Source organism: Phragmites australis, chromosome 7 (genome assembly GCF_958298935.1).
Source record: "Phragmites australis chromosome 7, lpPhrAust1.1, whole genome shotgun sequence".
In the NCBI taxonomy this organism is placed as follows: domain Eukaryota; kingdom Viridiplantae; phylum Streptophyta; class Magnoliopsida; order Poales; family Poaceae; genus Phragmites; species Phragmites australis.
Window position 1 is genome coordinate 27,255,103 of NC_084927.1, and position 18,079 is coordinate 27,273,181.

The 18,079-nt window shown below is 46.6% G+C and overlaps 3 protein-coding genes across 4 annotated transcripts; 1 reads left to right on the forward strand and 2 right to left on the reverse strand.

Moving 5' to 3' along the window:
* The first annotated feature begins 3,360 nt into the window (after window positions 1-3,360).
* LOC133924494 (cytochrome b561 and DOMON domain-containing protein At3g07570-like) lies at window positions 3,361-6,830 on the forward strand. Of its 2 annotated transcripts, XM_062370066.1 has the most exons (5): window positions 3,361-3,619; window positions 3,689-4,127; window positions 4,381-4,780; window positions 4,897-5,192; window positions 6,252-6,830. In XM_062370066.1, the coding sequence occupies exons 2-5, from the start codon at window positions 3,930-3,932 to the stop codon at window positions 6,486-6,488; spliced, it is 1,131 nt and encodes a 376-aa protein (XP_062226050.1). In that variant the 5' UTR covers window positions 3,361-3,619; window positions 3,689-3,929; the 3' UTR covers window positions 6,489-6,830. The 2 variants fall into 2 exon arrangements, with proteins under 2 accessions (XP_062226050.1, XP_062226049.1); XM_062370065.1 differs by having other exon boundaries at window positions 3,361-4,127.
* A 770-nt stretch (window positions 6,831-7,600) lies between these two features.
* LOC133924496 (transcription factor RF2a-like) lies at window positions 7,601-11,100 on the reverse strand. Its single transcript, XM_062370067.1, has 4 exons — window positions 10,421-11,100; window positions 9,362-9,494; window positions 8,813-8,897; window positions 7,601-8,423 (listed from the first exon to the last, which is right to left on the reverse strand). Exons 1-4 carry the CDS (start codon window positions 10,936-10,938, stop codon window positions 8,044-8,046), a joined length of 1,116 nt encoding a protein of 371 aa, XP_062226051.1. The 5' UTR covers window positions 10,939-11,100; the 3' UTR covers window positions 7,601-8,043.
* A 1,250-nt stretch (window positions 11,101-12,350) lies between these two features.
* On the reverse strand, window positions 12,351-15,842 carry LOC133924497 (uncharacterized). The gene is made up of 7 exons (XM_062370068.1): window positions 15,471-15,842; window positions 14,804-14,903; window positions 14,640-14,705; window positions 14,336-14,450; window positions 13,557-13,639; window positions 13,318-13,379; window positions 12,351-12,723 (listed from the first exon to the last, which is right to left on the reverse strand). The coding sequence occupies exons 1-7, from the start codon at window positions 15,677-15,679 to the stop codon at window positions 12,615-12,617; spliced, it is 744 nt and encodes a 247-aa protein (XP_062226052.1). The 5' UTR covers window positions 15,680-15,842; the 3' UTR covers window positions 12,351-12,614.
* Window positions 15,843-18,079: the final 2,237 nt, after the last annotated feature.

Sequence of the window (18,079 nt, forward strand, 5' to 3'; positions counted from 1 at the left end):
TCCTATGTCATGTGGGTCTCACATGTTAGTGATTTTTTTTTTTGAAATTAGATATTTCGGTCCCTTCAAAATTTCCAAAATTCACCAAAATTTTGGGAAAATTTTAATCCTAATATCATTCTTGAAGTTATTGAGGACTCATCTTTGCAACTATTGGGGTCTATAATGCATTATAAGAGGTAAGATCAGACAAGACGATAAAAAAAATCTTGCACCAGACGACCCAATGTAAGCGTCGACCTTATTCGTTACTCTAAACTAGAAACTTGGATAGGCTACTGTACTTAGTGTGCCATAATAACAGCGATCCATTTTGACATACATTTCGTCGTCCAATTAAACAGATTATAGAGCCAAGTTTACTTCTGTCGGAGGGTTAACTTCTATTGCAGGGATCCTGAGGGACCTCCTTTAGAGATTCGGCTGGGGGATGATTCTGAATATGTTTACTGGAGAAATAAATGGATATGAATGCAATGGCAGGTGGTGTGGAATGATCTAATACAGAACGCAGTAAATGCACTGGAGGGATTTTTAGACAGGTTTGGGCCGCACTGAGTGTAATACCCTACTCCTGTGTGGATGCTATAAATGTCCTGAGAATGTCTCTCAGAAATATGCTGGTTACAAGAATGTCTGTCTATCCTAGAGCTTTGGGCTCCTTGTTCTTTGGTGGTCTCAGCTTCTATGCTTGTACGAAGATGTTCTTCTCTGTTTTTGGTTCACTGAGATTCACCTTGGATTGCTCTAACTTGTCTATTCGCTTAGATTTCCCCTTGTCTTTGTCTGTGCCCACCGGCTTCCTTAAATACTCGCCAGCGGTAGCGTGCCCCGAAAAGGAGGGCACGAGTTCCAAGACGCCATAAATGGAAAGGGCGTCACCATGGCCTCTACGCGAAGTGACAGGGGGTTGAAAATGCGCCCCCCGCCCGGTCTTCGGCCATCATAATGGCGATGGCAACAGGCGCCGTGGAGAGGGCCCACCGGGCAGCCGCAGAGCGGCCCGACGTGCCCGTTCTGTCTTGTATGCCTGCCACAGTAGGGCGGCAGACGGGGCGCCTCGGACCTTGCAAAGCTATCCCGAGGCGAGCCGGATGACGCGAGATGGGACCCGCGCATTAAATGTCCTCACGCCCTTATGCCAGAATATGGCAGGGATTGACACCGAGCGTGGCGGGAGCAGTTGGAGGTGACAGGTCACGCGCGCTCTTAAATGCGGTATCGGGCCTTTCACAGGCTGACACCTCATCGTTGGACCTCTGTGGGGGCCACCGACGAAGGACTTCTTGGGCCGTCGGGGAACCGAGTGCTCAGGGGGTCACTGTTCACCTCCCCGAGTATTCTCTCCCGGGAACGTCCTCTCTTGGACCTCGGGGAACCGAGTGCTCGGGGCCACTGTTCGCAGCCCCGAGCACTCTCTCCCGGAACTGGCTTCCTTGGGTCCTCGGGGTACTTGGGTGTCCGGAGGCCACTGTTCGCAGCCCCCGGCACACCCTTCCCAGTACTCGATTCTCTTGGTTGTCGGGGGACTTAGGTGCTCAGGGGTCACTGTTCAACTCCCCGAGCACTCTCTTCCCGATCACTTTATCTTCGCAGATCATCGGGGAACCCGGGTACTCGGGGACCACTGCTTGTGGCCCCGAGCGTCCTCTCCCGGGATTTAGTCTTTTTCGTACCTCGCGGAGATGAACCCCGCGGGAAGGTGCCACGTAACGGATTGCTGGCCTGACCTCATGATTCGAGGACCACTGATTTCTGATTCACCGACAACTTCCTTTCATCGCGTAGCATTATTCTCTGTTAAAACAAAAATAACATGTGCAACTTGACCTCTTCATTGTAGCCGATGGCAGGGGGGAATTGGGGATTTGAAGACAAATATTAAAGCACGTTAAGGTAGTTGGCACATCAAAAATTGGTTTGAAAAGTTTGGTGCGCTCGATATGCTAAGTCCACGATGGCACCGACATTTACTATACCAGGCTTCTCAAATCCGTATCTCCACTTAAATTCAGGATTAGACACCTACTAATTTTTTTTTTAAACATCAGTACAACTTTCTATTATCGGGGTATTAGTCATTCGAACCCAAATAAACTTTTTATGATAAAACCTATATAAAAGTTCATAAAGCAATCCTTTCATCCAAACACAGTCTAAAATGTCTAAGGCTACCTCCAGCAGGGTTAGTAAAGCCGATCCGTATCCCTATGCTATGGTTTTTGCCGATCCAACCGATCTGTATCCATCTCCAGCGGTATCCGTTTCGCTTGCTACAGGGAAAAGAGAGGAGAGAGGGTCTGTATTTTTGAGGGAGAAGGGATGATATTGTATTACTGTACATAACAGATAACCGTGGGTCTGAGAAGAGATCGAAAGTAATACAAGATAGAAAATAGAGTAGCTGCTAGAGATAAAAAAATAGATAATATTGTAATAATGTTAGAGGATACTGTAATAGTATTATAGATAATAAATTTTTAAAACATCTGCTGCAGATGATTAAAAAAAATCCAACTGAGCTAATGACATGGAGATTCCGAGGAGGCGCAGGAAGATTCAGGTCAGCCATCAGTTCTCACCGAGTCACTGTACTGCACTACAGGCGGTTATGGCCCAGGGGACGCGCACCCTTGGAGAATCGATCGATCGATTCGATGTATCCGTCCGCGGCATGGTGCATGTGCGCCCGCATCTTTCTTTAGCCGTGCAGCTAAGCCGTGAGCTGTTCCTGGGCGCAATAATCATCTGGGGCCAGGCTTTCCCCTCGCGCACTCCTCAATCGCGCACAGGCAGAGGCAGTCCCTGGCGCCGCACCGCTGGGGTCCTGCCCCACCACCCGCGGTCGCCCGGCCTTTTCCTCCCTCTTTTCGCTGTTGGGCAGCTCAGCAGGAATTTTTACATCCAACCTTTTTTAAATATATTTTACTAATAAGTCCCTGCGAAAATAATTTCTGAAAATAGAACCTTTGCACGGCGTCATGACATTTAGCGTCGTAGTTGAATAACACGATATCATGATATTTAACACCGTGATACCAATCTTATATTTTAAACTCGAAAGGTTATACGTGATACTTACCATAATGTTAATTATCACGGAGCGTCAAATATCATGACATCAAAAAAAAATCTATTTTTCAATATTATTCCTTCATAGATCCATACGTCAAAAAAGTTTTTTTTTAAAAAAGCCAAATTCTAAAAATTCCACGGAGCTCAGCCTCTGCGTCCTCGGGAACCGTTGGCGACATAAACACGGACACACCCCATGCGCAGTAGTCCTTTGGCTTGTCTCTCTCTGCTCGTGTGAATTGATTTCAGCTCTTCTGCTCTAAGGGACAAGGGACGAGTTGGCGCGTCTGCGGTGGATTGGGTTGGACCTGATTCCGATTGATTGTGGTGTGCACTCACAAGCAACGGGTTTCCTGGTTGGATCGGGACATGCTCGATCTACCACTGTGCCGATCGTCTCGTAGTAGTAGCAAGTTGGCGGCATAGTGTGTCAGGACTGTGCCTGGGTAAGACAGTGACAGTGAGAGGACTTCGTTTTTTTTTAATCGAGTGGAAGGCCGTCGCAATTAGCAGTTCGATTGCCGCCATGTGTTCTCTCCCCGAGGTAAACCACTCGACCAGCTCTAACACATCGATCACACTACAACATGGTGATACATACATATACGAGCAGACAAGACGCTTCCAGGATACGACGCGAACGGGAGGGAAATTGATCAACGGGCAGCATCGTCTGACCTGCCAAACCGTCCCCTTGGGGCTCACATTTTCCTCGGCCATCCCATCCCTTCGCTTCCAAGCACCAATCTTGTTCGAGCGCCTGCCAAATCCAAGAAGGCCATAGCCGAGACAGGGCAGGAACAAGGGAGAAGATTGGAACAGGGGGAGAGCAGCAGCTCGCGAGACAGACGCCAATGGCGCCGGCTTCTTCGTCTTCGTCTTCCATGCGCCTGCTGCTGCTCTGCCTGCTCGGCTTCTGCGTCGCGGTGAGCCACCAGCAGTCGACGGACCCGTGCGGCCCGGCGCGCGTCGCGGTGGCCAGTCTCGTGCCGTTCGACTCCACGTCCTTCCGCTGCACCGCCGTCTGGAAGCAGGAGGACTTCGTCCTCAGGGTATGCCGCATTTGCGATATCCTTATTGTTTGCGTCATTACATGCCGTGTTCATCTCTGGGATCGAATTCTTGGATTCGCTCTAGATCCCATTGTCAGTGCATGCCCTTACAGTAGCTAGTTTGCTGTTGCTGGAAGCTTGGCGAATTGCCGTTTCTGAGATTGTCATTCTTGTAGTACGCTTACACCATCGCATCAAGAACTGACACGGTAAGCTAACGTGATCTGATCCGAATTACAACTCGTGTTGCCAGTACAAGAACACGGGGCCGAGCGTATGGAGCTTCATCCTCTCGGCGCCGGACAAGGGCTCGTACGTGGCAGTCGGCTTCTCGGGCAAGGGGGCGATGGTGGGGAGCAGCGCCGTCGTCGGCTGGGCGTCCAACGGCAGGGGCACCGTGAAGCAGTACTACCTCGGCGGCAAGAGCCCCGACGAGTGCACCGCGAACAAGGGCCTCCTCAAGCTGGTCAAGAACAAGGCCGTCGTCGTGTCGCACTCCGGCCGGCTCTACCTCGCCTTCCAGCTTAGCACCGACTACCCGCAGCCGCATCTGATCTACGCCGTCGGGCCGGACGGGAACCTGCCGTCCAGAAACTCCCTGCAGTTGCCGGTGCACCGGAACATGGCCTCCCGCTCCTTCAACTACACCGCCGGTACGTCAGAGCAGCTGGTGGGTTCTTTCCACTTCAGCACATCAATATTACTCTTTTTTTTTATTCATTCTCCAATTGTCAATGTGACAGAGGATTTCGTTTGTTTTACTCATCAGGGATGGCTTCCAACGCCGGCGGTTCCGGCGACGGGACGTTTCCGATGGAGAGGAAGCACGGGCTGCTGGGAATGATGGGGTGGGGCGTGCTGATGCCCATCGGCATGATGACCGCGCGCTACTTCCGGCAGCTGGACCCGTGTTGGTTCTACAGCCACATGGCCATCCAGGTGGCCGGTTTCGCCGTCGGCATCACGGCCATCGTCCTCGGCTTCGGGCTCAACGAGGACGGGCTCAAGAACGTCAACGTGCACAAGGCGCTCGGCATCGCCATCTTGGCCATGTCATCTCTTCAGGTATGGTCTCCAGAAAAGAACCTTCCAAGTCTCTACAAGGGGAAAAGTTGAATAAAAATGGCCATAGTTTGTATCCACCATGCCATGTGCGTCATCTGGGTTGCAAGCCGCCGCAAGGCCAGCCTGGATAAACAGCAAAAAAGTTGCAGGTATATTTGTAGCAGTAGTTGATTGAGTAATAGTAAAACTTGAGAAGTGAGCGTCTTCACATGCCCCCTGGTTCCGTGAAGCATGCCATCAGAATACAGGCTTCCAAGTTCGTTGACAATGGAGACTACACAGTACGTGCTGTAGCGTTGCATGTTCTTGGACAGCCAAAAGATAGGTTAAAAGGAGAACCTTTACAGTACACCATGATACTAAATGGTTAAGAGTATTATTGTTGTGATCCAATCGTCTATTTGAGTAGGTATTATTGTAATTATCTTGGTACCTTTGGAGCAATTACGTCATTGGCTGACCGTTCGGATCACCGTCACCCATTATCGACCGGCCGACGGAGTGTGGAAACCATAATAAATAAAATAAACAGAACAAGTAAAAACTTATCTGAAGAATAAACTAACATTTTGATCTTCCCTAGTTAAACATATAATTTACAAGTTTGTTATAGTTTTTTATTTCTAATCCTACCCTTATGGTATCATGATACTCATTAATAATACCTATAATATTGGTGGGCGATAAAGTATCATTAGAGCAATCTAAACATACTGATGGACGATAAAGTATCATTAGAGCAATCTAAACCACCGGATAAAAGAAATGAACGACATACATTTATTTAGGTGTATTGTAAAAGTCTTTAAAAGAAAGTGGGTGAACTGTTCTGGGGGGTGGGGGGGGGGGGGCAGTGCCTGTCATTGGCTCCGCGCAGCCATGCTCAATTGTTTATGCTTTGCTTGCCAAACGCTTCAACTGAATGGTCGAGGAGCATGAAAGCTGATCGATTTCTTAGCCTTGGGACACTTACGAAGAGCTCAAGATCTCAATGCACCGTTGCTTGATTGCTTCATTGACGAGCCGTGGTTTGTGCTTCGTGGTTTGATCCATGTACAGGTGATGGCGATCCTGGCGCGGCCGGACAAGACGTCCAAGGTGCGGCGGTTCTGGAACTGGTACCACCACAACATCGGGCGCGCGGCGATCCTGCTGGCCATCGGCAACGTCTTCCTGGGGCTGTCCATCGCGCAGGAGGTCAGCGCCTACGTCGTCTCCTACGGCGTGTTCGTCGCCGTGTGGGTGGTCGCCGTCGCCGCCTTCGAGATCAAGAGGTTCTGCGCGGACGACGACTGATCGATCGACGATCGTTCCTCATACAGTACAGCACGGAACCCTGGGCAGCGATACGTAGGCTATTTCTGAACAACAACTGGCCATACATAGGGGGAATCGACGGACATGATTAAACGTTCACGACCAAGTGACGTGACACACACCATTCTTGTTTCTTAGTCCACAATTGGACGGTGCATTCCAGAGGAGTGTTTGGTTGGTTAATTTGTTTTTGGGTATGGGATGTGAAGCAGGGGCCGGACTGCTGTTTCTAGCCTAGCTGGACGCTCTGATTCATATTTGTATATTCGTACATGATTGTGCTGTACCCTATTTGATCATAGTTTTTTGTTCACGTTTTTTTTTCCCATTGTACCGTGCATTGATCAAGTATTTGCTGATTTCTTGACTCTGCTCTGAAATTTGACATGCCTTGATGTGTTTCTTGTCGTAATTCGTTTTTTTCTCTCGAAAAGGGTCTTCGTGATTCGCGACAGCGCCAACTGGAAGCTACGTACGTGCATCTTCATCGAGTACTGATGAGTACTGCCACACACCACAGCAGAACGATCAAAAGTTTTGCAGCTCGCGTCGCCCGGACGCGACATACGCGAGCGCGGTGGGATGGGGAGGGCCGCACCGGCGCGTGGTTGGGGTGGGCCGCGGGGCGCCTCGCTCGCGCCAGTCGCGTGATCGGCCGCGCGGGTCCCGTCTCGTGAGAGAGCGCGGAGCGCAAGGGAACCGCGCGTGCGCGCCGCGGAATAACTCGTTGCCGCGTGTGGCCACCCGATGGACGCGGCGCGCACGTCCCGGACACCGGTCGGCAGCCACTCCCGCTCGATAGCCGGCGCGGCATGGCACGTAAAACCCCCGCGCTCGCGATGGCGACCGCTTCGCTAACCGGGGGCCGCGGCCACGCAGACCGACCGTGCTCGAGCCCACGCCGGATGCGAGGCTGCGAACGTCTCACATCGGATGAACTAATCCTTATCACATTCAGATTGAGGTGTCTTGGATCCTGCGATCGTGCAAGACCTTACCACGTGGCGTATACATTACCATCTCAAATTTAAGCCAAGTCAACCCAACGGAGTATGCAGTTGAAGCTACAATTTCAGCCAGACAGCTAGCACAATCGAACATGTCGAGGTGTTGGGGATCGGGATCATCATGTTTCCAGGTCAAGTTGCCAACAGCATTTTTGTCGGTACCATTCGCTTTAGCTGGAGCGTACACCTGGCCACCTGCTGCCACGATTCGGCTTGATCTTGGGTAAAGAACACACGGTTCTAGTTCCTCAACGTGAATTATAGTGACAGCAACTGTTAATATGCTCTTGCACCCATCCGAGAACGGCTCCAGGCACAAACTCATGGCCAGTTCCAGACGAGACATTCGGCATGGTGTATTACGCAGCCTGGTTCATCAGTTCTACATCTTACAACTGAATGGGATCTACAGGCTGCAGAAATCTAAGTGCCTTACGGTTTGAAATTTACCTAGACACTGCGCTAGCTGATGCATGAATCGCTCAGTCAGATAGAGCACAATATCATTACTGACAACTGACAGGTAGCTACGCCAATTCTCGAGGTTCGCTGTTGACAGCACGGCTGTCGGAGGCACCTGGATTTTGTGCATGTGATGTTGTGGCGACTCCTTTCATCCTCAGGTCCCCAGCAAATGGAAGCGCCTCCTGCAGCAGCTGGTGCTGCTGGACTGTGCTGAGGTGTTGCTGCTGCAAATGCGTTTGCTGCTGCTGCTGCTGGGAGTGGATCTGAAGCTGCTGCAGCTGCTGAGCGACCAGAAGAGATTGCATATGGGTGCGCTGGTAACGTTGTGGATTGCCTCCATATGGGGACAGACCAAAGTTTCCCATTTTGTCAATGTTAGCATTAACCAGTCCTGTTGCAATCTTCAGCTGTTGAATCTCATCTCTTAGCCTGTCGTTCAGTGCTATACGTAACCAAGGAATAGTTAAAATACTAAAGATGGAAAAAGAATCATCTGGGACAAGCTTTTGTGCTACTTTGAAACATAGGTGTCGATGGTGAATTCTGAGTAAAATCTGATCCTAAGTCTTAAATTAAATTGAATCATTGTTAATACTTAATACTCTTAAATGCATGTTTATCCTGCTTTATGTTTTATTTTATTTTACAGCATAGCCAAACGGTCAGCATGAGTTAACTCTGGTGAAAAAAAAAACATGGGTAGGAAGACCCTTGTATCTCTTGCCGACCAAAAGAAAAGGTCAGGACAATCTTCCTAGTTGAATTTTTCACATTGCATGCATGAGAATTCACACGAAAACCTTTGTAAAGAAAATGTGAACAAAACCTTACCATCCTGCAGCCTGACCTGCTGCTCAATTGTCTGCACCCGCACCTTCAAATCACTATTCTCACTTGTCAAACCAGTGGTATCTCTCTGTATCATACCAATAATCAATTATACACTTGTAGAAAACTACAAATTCCAAACAGCAAAGCACTTGTTATCATTATTTCGGTATTTACAGAACATGTTTCACTATCTCCAAAAACTTCATAAGTGAAACATTGCTTCTTTTGAAGATCTAACACTTCATGCAAAGCAGTTTGGTTTCTATTTACATGCAGAATAACCTGCAGAAATAATAGCCGTATGTAGACATAAAAGGTACTTTATCTGATAAAATTGACATTTTGTTCAGGAACTGAATAAGCAACATAGCAAACATCGACCACAGCTTGAAATTGTTAAGTAGATGCTGAAAAATACGAAAGAACATGCTTGTATCGAACTGCCTAAACATTTAAATTTTGTGTTGACTGTTCATGATACTGAGAAGCAACTGACTGCCGGTTTGCATGTGGCAATAATTTGAGAAAAGGTAAAGACAAGTGAAGAACCTGTAACATGGTCAACTGAGCTGATAGTGTAGTAGCTTCTGTCTGCAGAGTCTGTACTTTTCTTTCGAGCTCTGCAATGTAGCGCATCTTTCTTTCTTTTGACCTAGCAGCTGACTGCCGGTTTGCCAAGATCCTAAAATGTGCCATGAAAGTAAGTAATCGGAGTGATGAATCCAACTAGCATAACATTAAGACACATATCGGTTGCTATGGTGAACAATCATGCTGGAAAATACTTTCAGAAATATTTCTCATAATTTAAATAGATTGAGATGCATATAACACAAAGTTTGTTCCAAATTACTGCTGATAAAAAAACTACTCTAAATTTCTAAATTACAGTGATAAATGTTCATTGCCATATATTTTAGAATACACTTTTGTAACCTCCCCTTAGGAAAGAGAATGAGAATCTACTGACAATGACATCACATATCACATTTGAAGATATCAGCTCACTAAGTAGGAGACCAACTTAAAGGGCTTATTCATTCTTACTACTGGAAACTGAATTGCTCATTTGTATTATCACCAAGACATCAACACATGTTGAACAGTTGAAGTACATATCACATCTGAGAGGTACGAAGAACACAAAGTAGGGGCTGCTACGATTCTCTACTGAACAAGCCCCGTCATGTTAGGTTTTTTTGTGACATTTGAAGTACCGCAATTCGATGGACCTATTAGCCACCCAATGATGAACCAAATCGCCTTTCATCAGTGATATTGACACTCCATAGTGGTATTGTATTCTGTTTGATCAATTAGGCCAAGAAGACCAGTATCGCCTCATTTCAATGCATGATTCCAGATTCCACAACTTTCTTCCCTTTCACACGCTTATTCCTGTGACTCCATTCAAGGAGGCTGCGCTCTTTAAAATTAGCAGTAACAGGCTTCTCCGTGATCAGTCCTTGTCAAACGCCGCCGCAATCAATATCCTATTCCCCCCATTCTTACCAACCGGAAATACTACAAAGGTGATAGACAGCACATAAACCGTAGTCTCAAACAAAACAAAGGGAAGCTCTCCTCCATAGGCTGTTAGGTTCTCACCTCTTGACGCGCTTGGGATCAACGAGCGCGAGCTCCGCAAGCTTGGCGTCGGAGATGGCCTTCTTAGCGTCAGCGCCCGCCCTCCCCGGAATTCCCGAGGCGGCGGACCCCAGGGACGTGGAGCCGTCCATCGACATGCTGTGCTGGTGCCGCGGCCGCGCGGGGGCCAGCGGCGGCGGGTGTGCCGAGGGCTCCGCCGGCTCGGCCTTGGCGAGCTTGCCGCCATTCTCTAGGAACATCTCCAACATTCGGCTTTCGCCGCCGCTCCCGCCGGCCCCCTCCTCGTCATCCTCCTCGTCGTCCTCGTCCTCGTCGTCGCCCCCGGCCTCCCCGACGACGCCGAGGTCGGCGTCGAAGGTGAGGTCGTCGGGGAGCGCGGCCCCGAGGAGGATCTCCGACTGTGCGCGGCGGTGCCCCGCCGCGCGCCGCGGCGGCGAGTCCGGCAGCATCGCGGCGACGTCCCGCGACGCCGCGGCTGCGGAGGTAGAGGCCGGTTCCGTGGGCGGGGCTGGGTCCATGGAGATCTGGGGAATGCGGGTGGGGGATGGGGACGGGGAGGCGGCGGAGGCGGGCAGGGAGACAAGTGGAGCAGGAGTCAGGAGGGGTGGAGCTAGGAGGAGGAAGACATGCTCTCGTTGAGCTTTGACCGAGGCATTGACTCCGCGGAGAAAAAAAGGAAAGGGGTGGGGGAGCTGTGGGGCGTGAGTGCGCTGCGTTGGGCCTTTGATCTGGCCGAGATGCGCAGCGAGTTGGGGGCTTGGGGCCAGCTGCTGGTCTGGTCCGGAACCAGGAGCCTGCTGGGCTTGGAGACTTCCGAACATTCCGGACTCTGCTTCGTTAGGTGCTTCATGTTTGCCACCGAATAACATGGTCGGTTCTTATATATCATCGTTGCGCTAATCATATATAGATTCAGATCTTATATGTTATTTTTATAATAGATAATATATTAGATATTAAACAGTCATTTGATAGTATATCGTGACTTTATCCTCAATTTACAGCACGATTCGGAGAGCCTAGGCCCTTGTTCAGTGGCTCTAGAGAGCTTAAGGCCTCGTTACGCAGGAATTTTCTGCATTATCTTGTAAAGAATTAATGTAAGATTCATGCATTTCGAACAAGGCTCAAGTTTGGGTGACCTCGGTGACCACAGGAACAAGGAAATATCCATTCTGTGCAAGGTGTAAATGCAATCCGCAGAACAATGAAAGCTATGCTACTCCGGTTCCATCACATTACACAAACGGCTATAGATTCCAAACATGCCAGAGTTAGAAGCAACCTTGGTAACTTGGTACACATTCCAACCGCCTCCGATTTGAGAACGGCTGGAAGACCGAATGGAAGGTGAGAGGAGGGAGCTACAAAATGAACGAACAAGCACGAAGGCTGGCATTTTTATTTCAGCTGCCTATCTAAAGGTGTGTTTGGTACTTTGGTTCCTGCATCACGAACTCGTACAGGATGAACAGTGCCATCCGGCGTTTGGTTCGAACTGGACCACCTCGTCCTGGATGAGTCGATCCAGATCTTGGAATATTATCCAAATATTCTGCACCCCTCCATACGACTAAATTGGTGGAACGACTCCATCCAGGGGTCCCTCGTCGCGTATGAATTGTACCACACGTAGTCTTTTATTGCTGCAAAAATTCTAATTTTTTTTATACGTGCTTTATAATCTATATACAACTTAATTTGATTAGATTCAATTAAAAAAACCTTTGTAGAATTAAAACTAAAATTTTCCAAAAAATTAATTTATAACTTCTAACAATTATTAAACCTCAAATAAATTATCAAAAATCTGAAAAAATCACTAATATTCTTTTTATGCGATGAACTAATTTTTAAATTAGTTTTAACTCTAAGTTATATGGTGAAAAAATAAATTATTTTACAATGCTTTATCATACTATTCAGCCCATCCAGCATCAACTTTAAACTTTATTCAGACAAACAAATAGAATCTTGTAACAAGTCGTCACATTTCATACAACTAACCAAACACATCCTATAACATCTCATACACCCAACCAAACAACCTAATTATATCAGCTCGTTCAGGAACATCCCGTCCAGTCACATCCCAGCTAGGACGATTTCATCACATTTAACTTCCTTTAACTAACCAAACGCTACCTAAATAACTCTTGGGACTACTACAGAGGATACATTCATTTCACTATCACTACTGCATAGGTACAGTCGGCCTAGGGAGTAACGAGTTGACGAGCTCCTCGTTTATCTTCACAGGTAGCGGCGGCATCTGCTTCATGATATCTGGAGCATCATTTATCCTGCAAGAATTTTGCATGGGAATCATAAGTTGAATTTTAGAACTGTTGACCAAACGAAGGGTAAATTGGATAGAAGAAATATTTGCAGCTTCATTGGGTGGAAGAATTTGGTATATTATTAGAGTGAAGAATACACAGGCTCCATGGATGGATTTGGTCGTGCATTTTTGTGTTTTTAGGACCTTGCAAGGGCACATACACTTCGAGAATTCTATAATTCCTGTCACACAGCTAAAGGAACTCACTCATGGTAGCAACTAGTAACAAGGACTAGCAGATCGATCCACATAGAACATCCATCTACTGTGAAGACCAAATTATGGATCTCCAGCACTGGAAAGTTAAAGTAATTTCCTCCGTTCAATACTCAATAGTCTCTCTAGCGCTGCAAAAAGAACTATCCTGCCAAACTGTGATGACCACATATGCAGCATTGCCATTTTAAGTAAAATGAACTCTGCAGCTACTAATTAAAACATGTAAACGCTTACAATGATACAAAAGTGGCAAATAATAACAAAGGGATCGAATATATCGCATGGCTACACCATTCACAATTTCCGAATTAAATGAAACAACCAATTCAAAACTTACTCTTTCAAGACCCTGAGAATATTATCCCGAGTTTGGCACAGCAGAGAGATGTTATCCTGTATCTGCAAAAGAAATAGTGAAGCTCAAGTAAATAAAAGTAGCATTAAAAAAGTAGGGCCTTATCGGAAGAGTGAAAAGTCAAAGGAAATTTCTGGATTTCAAATATCAGATGAAGAATCTAAACGAAGTTCATTTGCAGAAAATCATGACCAGAAGCCACCTTGAAATAAAAACTATACCTGCATGTTGCTAAGGTTTGATGAGATTTGACTCAAAACCTGGGCATTAGTTTCGAGTAGTTCGCCTGTTGGACCTCCAATTGCTGCAGAAAGGTAACAAAGGTGAAGATTCCAAGAATTCATCTAAAGTAGTAAAAGACGCGTAAAGTAGAAAAACTACACAAATATTTAAAATAAATAATGCCTACATAGATCCGTAGACTCCCACAATGTCTTGCCAGATCTAGAGTTTTGGAAATGCACAGAGATGACATGCAACTATAAATGAAGTGTCGTCTTCTTCGCATTTTTCACATGAAGAAAAAAGGTATATTCTGAGAATCCTGGACCAGCCTATGTTAGTAGCACTCATTACCAAGAAATGAAGTAAAGAAGCATAGTGTAAAGATCATCCTTCGAATGAATTGTTATATGAACAAGATACCGATAGCAAATGATGTGATAAATCAGTGAATACAGACTCCACCATAAGTTAGACATGAAAGAGAACTGCGCGTGCCAACTTTTTGGCAGTAATTTTGCCTGAAGTCAGCTGACTCTACATGATTGGTCAATCATGCTGCTAAACACTGAATCAACTGGTGTCGATGCCCCAGTGATATTGCAAAAACCAATATACTCATTATTATCGATGGCATGAAAACATTTGGTAGCAGACAATAAGGACACCACTTTTAAAGTTATACATCGCAAAAGAAACACAAACATTACTTCGTTAAAGCATCAGTCCATTCAATGCAACACCAAGAAATAATAGGGTGAATATCAATTTGACTTACCTTTGGATGAGATTTCGTCATCATCCATTGGAAGAACTGGAAGGGGGTATGGGGGAACATTAGGCCTTCCAGCCATATGAATAGGCGGTTTCGATGTAGAATCTGAAACCTTCTCCTGCAACAGGTGGCTGTCAGTGCACGTCTTATCAAACGAGTGTGCATTAGTTAATAGTTACAAATTCACAGATACTGCCTATCCAACAAGATGCCTGGTGGTTGTGAACTAAGTGCGGCACTAATTTTCCAGATTGCATTATAACAGTTATGGAGATGGAGTACAAAATAGGAAAATATTTAGAAACACCTTTTTGTCCTTGCTTTTCTTCGATGAGTTGTGATCCTCTTTCTTTCTTTTGCCACTCTCCTTTTTCTGCAGATTCAACACTCACCTCAAACCATTGTGAAACCCCAAAAAACAATGAAGAGACCAGGCACCATGATACCACAAATGCTAAGTGTATTACTTACATTCATCCATCTGCAGCGCAAAGCTACATCTCGAACTGTTTTCTCAGGCAATTTCATGGCTATTTTTGCATAACGAATGACAGGTGCGTCAGATGCATACCTGAGAGCAAATGCCAAGAATCATCAATGAACTGAAAGGTGCAAAATAACGGTCCTTGCAGTTAATAGACCTTCATGATGTTTGTCTAAACAATCTAGTACCAGTCCTAAAATGCAGTTGTGATGCTACTATTATTTTAGTGAAGGTGGTGCCTTGCAGGTAAGAGTAGTATTATAACTATATAACTACCAAGCATCCACACGTTCCACAGTTACCGTGATAAAGCAAGTGTTAGCAGTGAGTGAAGGGCGAAAGGAAAATTAATCTGGGAACATTATCAACTTCAACTGAGTCAGAATTGTACTAACTACATCGAAGCATTCGCATGAGAAACTGACTGGAAAGAATTTTGCTTGAACTGAATCCAAAAGCAGGCCGTCAGATGCTGAATTCTAGGCATATACAAACCAATATCATATAATTGCTAATTTCGTAAAAAGGTTACCCAATTGCTCAAAACTATCAACCAATTCTATGCAAGAGGCATAAGTCAGAACCCAAAGCCACCATCTAACCAAAATTGCCGGACTCCCAAACCAGCTAAACCAAGCAATTCGGTGGACTCACTTTGCCAGAAGCTCGTCAAGGACGGCCTGCTCCTCCGGAGACCACTCCCGCGCCAGGCCCGGGTCGTGCCGGAGCGCCGCCGCCGTGCCGCCGTTGCTAGGGTTTGCTCCTCCTCCTCCTCCGCCGCCGCTGCCGCCGCCGCCGCCGCCAGCGTGGGACCCGTTCAGCGCGGCAGCGCTCGCCGGCGGCGGGTGGCCGTTGGCGCCCATGCCCCCCCAATTGGCGCGAATGGTTTTGCTGCTCGCTTCGAGAAGTTGCTGCTCCGGCCTGAGTTGGTGGTGGGGAAGCTGCTCTCTTCTTCGCTCTACGAGTGGATGAGGGAATAAAAAAGGGTTTTCCGTTTCTTTTGGGGATCTTTTTGATCGATTTGGGGATTTTATAGCTCATATATAGCGTGTTTGTTCGCAAGGTACGAGGGAGGCCGGTTTACCTTTCCCGTTTTGGATTTTTAGTTGCTGTGAGCTGAATATGGCAGCTTATTTTATGAGGTGTTGTGTTTATTTTTTACTCTGCTGAATATGTGTTGTTTATTTTCTATGGCTTTTTTCATGTTTTTGAGAAATAGAGGAAATTTAATCTTTATTTTTTATCTTTAAAACTTAAAAAATCTCTAATAAATCTCGCATCCACTTAAATCCTATACTCACCTCTCTTTTACCTTCTCATCCCACGGCTCCCACCCCCCCCCCCTCACTATCTCATCCCACAGCCCTCCCTCCACCCTCACCCCTCGCGCTTTCCGCATCATTTTCCCCTCCCACATCCCCAAACCCTAAACCTCTTCCTTCAGCCAAACCCTAACGTTGTCGTCTACCATTGCTCTTTCCTTGTGCTCCGCCTGCTTCGTGCCAACGTCCAGTGCAGCTTCCTCTTTGACGTCGTCGCCACCGTGATTCTGACGCCCTCTTCTGCGATCAAACGTTGATGTTGCCACTGTAAATCCTAAGTCCTCCTCTGCAATCGATCTCCACCGCTACCCGCCCCCATCATCCAGACGCCCCACATCCACGCCCGATCATTGCGCCGCCAGCACCATCCGCCCCTGACCTTCTATGACGATGCCACCCCAACCAATCCACCCGGACGTGTCCCTCCTCTTCCCGACTACCTCACTTCTTGTTCCACGCCGCCGTCAACTCTGTCGTCGTCTGGTCCTGCTTCCTGCCCCACGACCCCCGCTTCCGTGACCTCAAGCACCTGCAGCTAGCTCAACGCCCCCCTTCCTACCGCAGTAGTCAGGATTCGCTGCCCGCCTCCATCCATAGCAGCAGTGGGCACCGCCTCCTTGGGTCCTCCCTCGAGCAGCAGCGGCCACCACCTCCTGCCTCCAGCAGTAGCAAACCGAATCTGCTGCAACCCGCCCGTTAGGAGTCGCTACCCGCTTCCGTCCACATCAGCAGTGGGTGCCGCCTCCTTGGGTCCTCCCTCCAACAGCAGCCGCCACATATCATCAAGACAAGAGATGTGCATCCTTTCTCTATTCTCCCCTTTTTCATTCATAGGGACTTTGAACTGATGTAATTGCTATATCGTGTAGTTTTTAGCCTAGCAAGTATATTTAAATAGGATGTTTCGAGTGTCATTTCAAAACAATGTATGAACTTCTAAATTTGATATGTTGGTGCCAGTACAATTCTGACCAAACTGATTTTTTGGTAAAATTGTTACTCAGATTAAACAATAGACTTTGAGTGCCATTTCAGAACAATGACCAAACTATTTTTTTTTTTTTGGCAAAATCATTACTAAGATTGGTTGCCCAGTGATAATAGATTAGGCAAGCAATACAGAATTGAAGAGGTGAAACAGTAGGTCGTTGGGATAGCTAATTGTTATGTTCTCGGCTTTGAGATTGACAATGCTGCATGCATTGTCCTCGATCTTTACATGTTTAGATTATAGAATAGTGTCAGTTTGATTTATTTGATCTGTTCTATTTGGAGATCTGTTGGAGTTAGCGTATTTTTTAGGATATATAGAAACAATCTTCTACAATTGGGTTCGCTAAACCATTAGCATTTTTTATTACTGACAGTTTTTATTAAAATTGTTTGGGCATACCTTCATTTTGATCATATTCATTAGCTGTGTAAATCTTTTATATACCTTCAGTACAAGGGAATTTTTGGGGCTGTTTTTTGGTTCAGTGCATGTCTGATAATCTAGAATATTTTGTAGAAATAAGAATATCTGCTATCAAAACCTTGCACTTTTTCTTTGTGAACTGCAGATACAAAATTGCCCTGTGACGGTTGCCTGCTATAACATTACAAAAACTTCAGAGCTTCTTTCATTTCTCTTCCCCTTTTGTCTTCTCCACATTCGGATACGGGGTAAATAATTTTCTAGTTCGCTGCTCATTCTTGATTTGCTTTTCCTTACTGCAAAATTTGGTGCAGGTTCGAGCTAGTGCCAAGGAGGAGGAGGGCAGAGGGATTGTAGCTATGCATGTTCTTGCTGATGTGCTTGCACCTATGCGTGCGAAGATGGATACTATTTAGAATGATCCCGAGTTTCAGTTCTCATGTGTGCTCTAACTGCATGTGTGTTTGACTCTTCCTGGTGATCTTAATTCCATGCTTGTTGAGTTTTTCTGGTGATCTTAATTC

What these genes read in the sequence shown, in the direction of transcription:
- LOC133924494 (XM_062370065.1), top strand. Translation starts at nt 3,930, where the DNA reads ATGGCGCCGGCTTCTTCGTCTTCGTCTTCCATGCGCCTGCTGCTGCTC. An exon ending in AGGAGGACTTCGTCCTCAGG is followed by an intron (nt 4,128 to 4,380) that starts GTATGCCGCATT and finishes TCGTGTTGCCAG; the next exon opens with TACAAGAACACGGGGCCGAG. An exon ending in CTCCTTCAACTACACCGCCG is followed by an intron (nt 4,781 to 4,896) that starts GTACGTCAGAGC and finishes TTTACTCATCAG; the next exon opens with GGATGGCTTCCAACGCCGGC.
- LOC133924496 (XM_062370067.1), bottom strand. Translation starts at nt 10,938, where the DNA reads ATGGACCCAGCCCCGCCCACGGAACCGGCCTCTACCTCCGCAGCCGCG. An exon ending in GATCCCAAGCGCGTCAAGAG is followed by an intron (nt 9,495 to 10,420) that starts GTGAGAACCTAA and finishes GGCACATTTTAG; the next exon opens with GATCTTGGCAAACCGGCAGT. An exon ending in CTCAGTTGACCATGTTACAG is followed by an intron (nt 8,898 to 9,361) that starts GTTCTTCACTTG and finishes GGTATGATACAG; the next exon opens with AGAGATACCACTGGTTTGAC.
- LOC133924497 (XM_062370068.1), bottom strand. Translation starts at nt 15,679, where the DNA reads ATGGGCGCCAACGGCCACCCGCCGCCGGCGAGCGCTGCCGCGCTGAAC. An exon ending in CTTGACGAGCTTCTGGCAAA is followed by an intron (nt 14,904 to 15,470) that starts GTGAGTCCACCG and finishes ATTTGCTCTCAG; the next exon opens with GTATGCATCTGACGCACCTG. An exon ending in TGACGAAATCTCATCCAAAG is followed by an intron (nt 13,640 to 14,335) that starts GTAAGTCAAATT and finishes ACCTTTCTGCAG; the next exon opens with CAATTGGAGGTCCAACAGGC.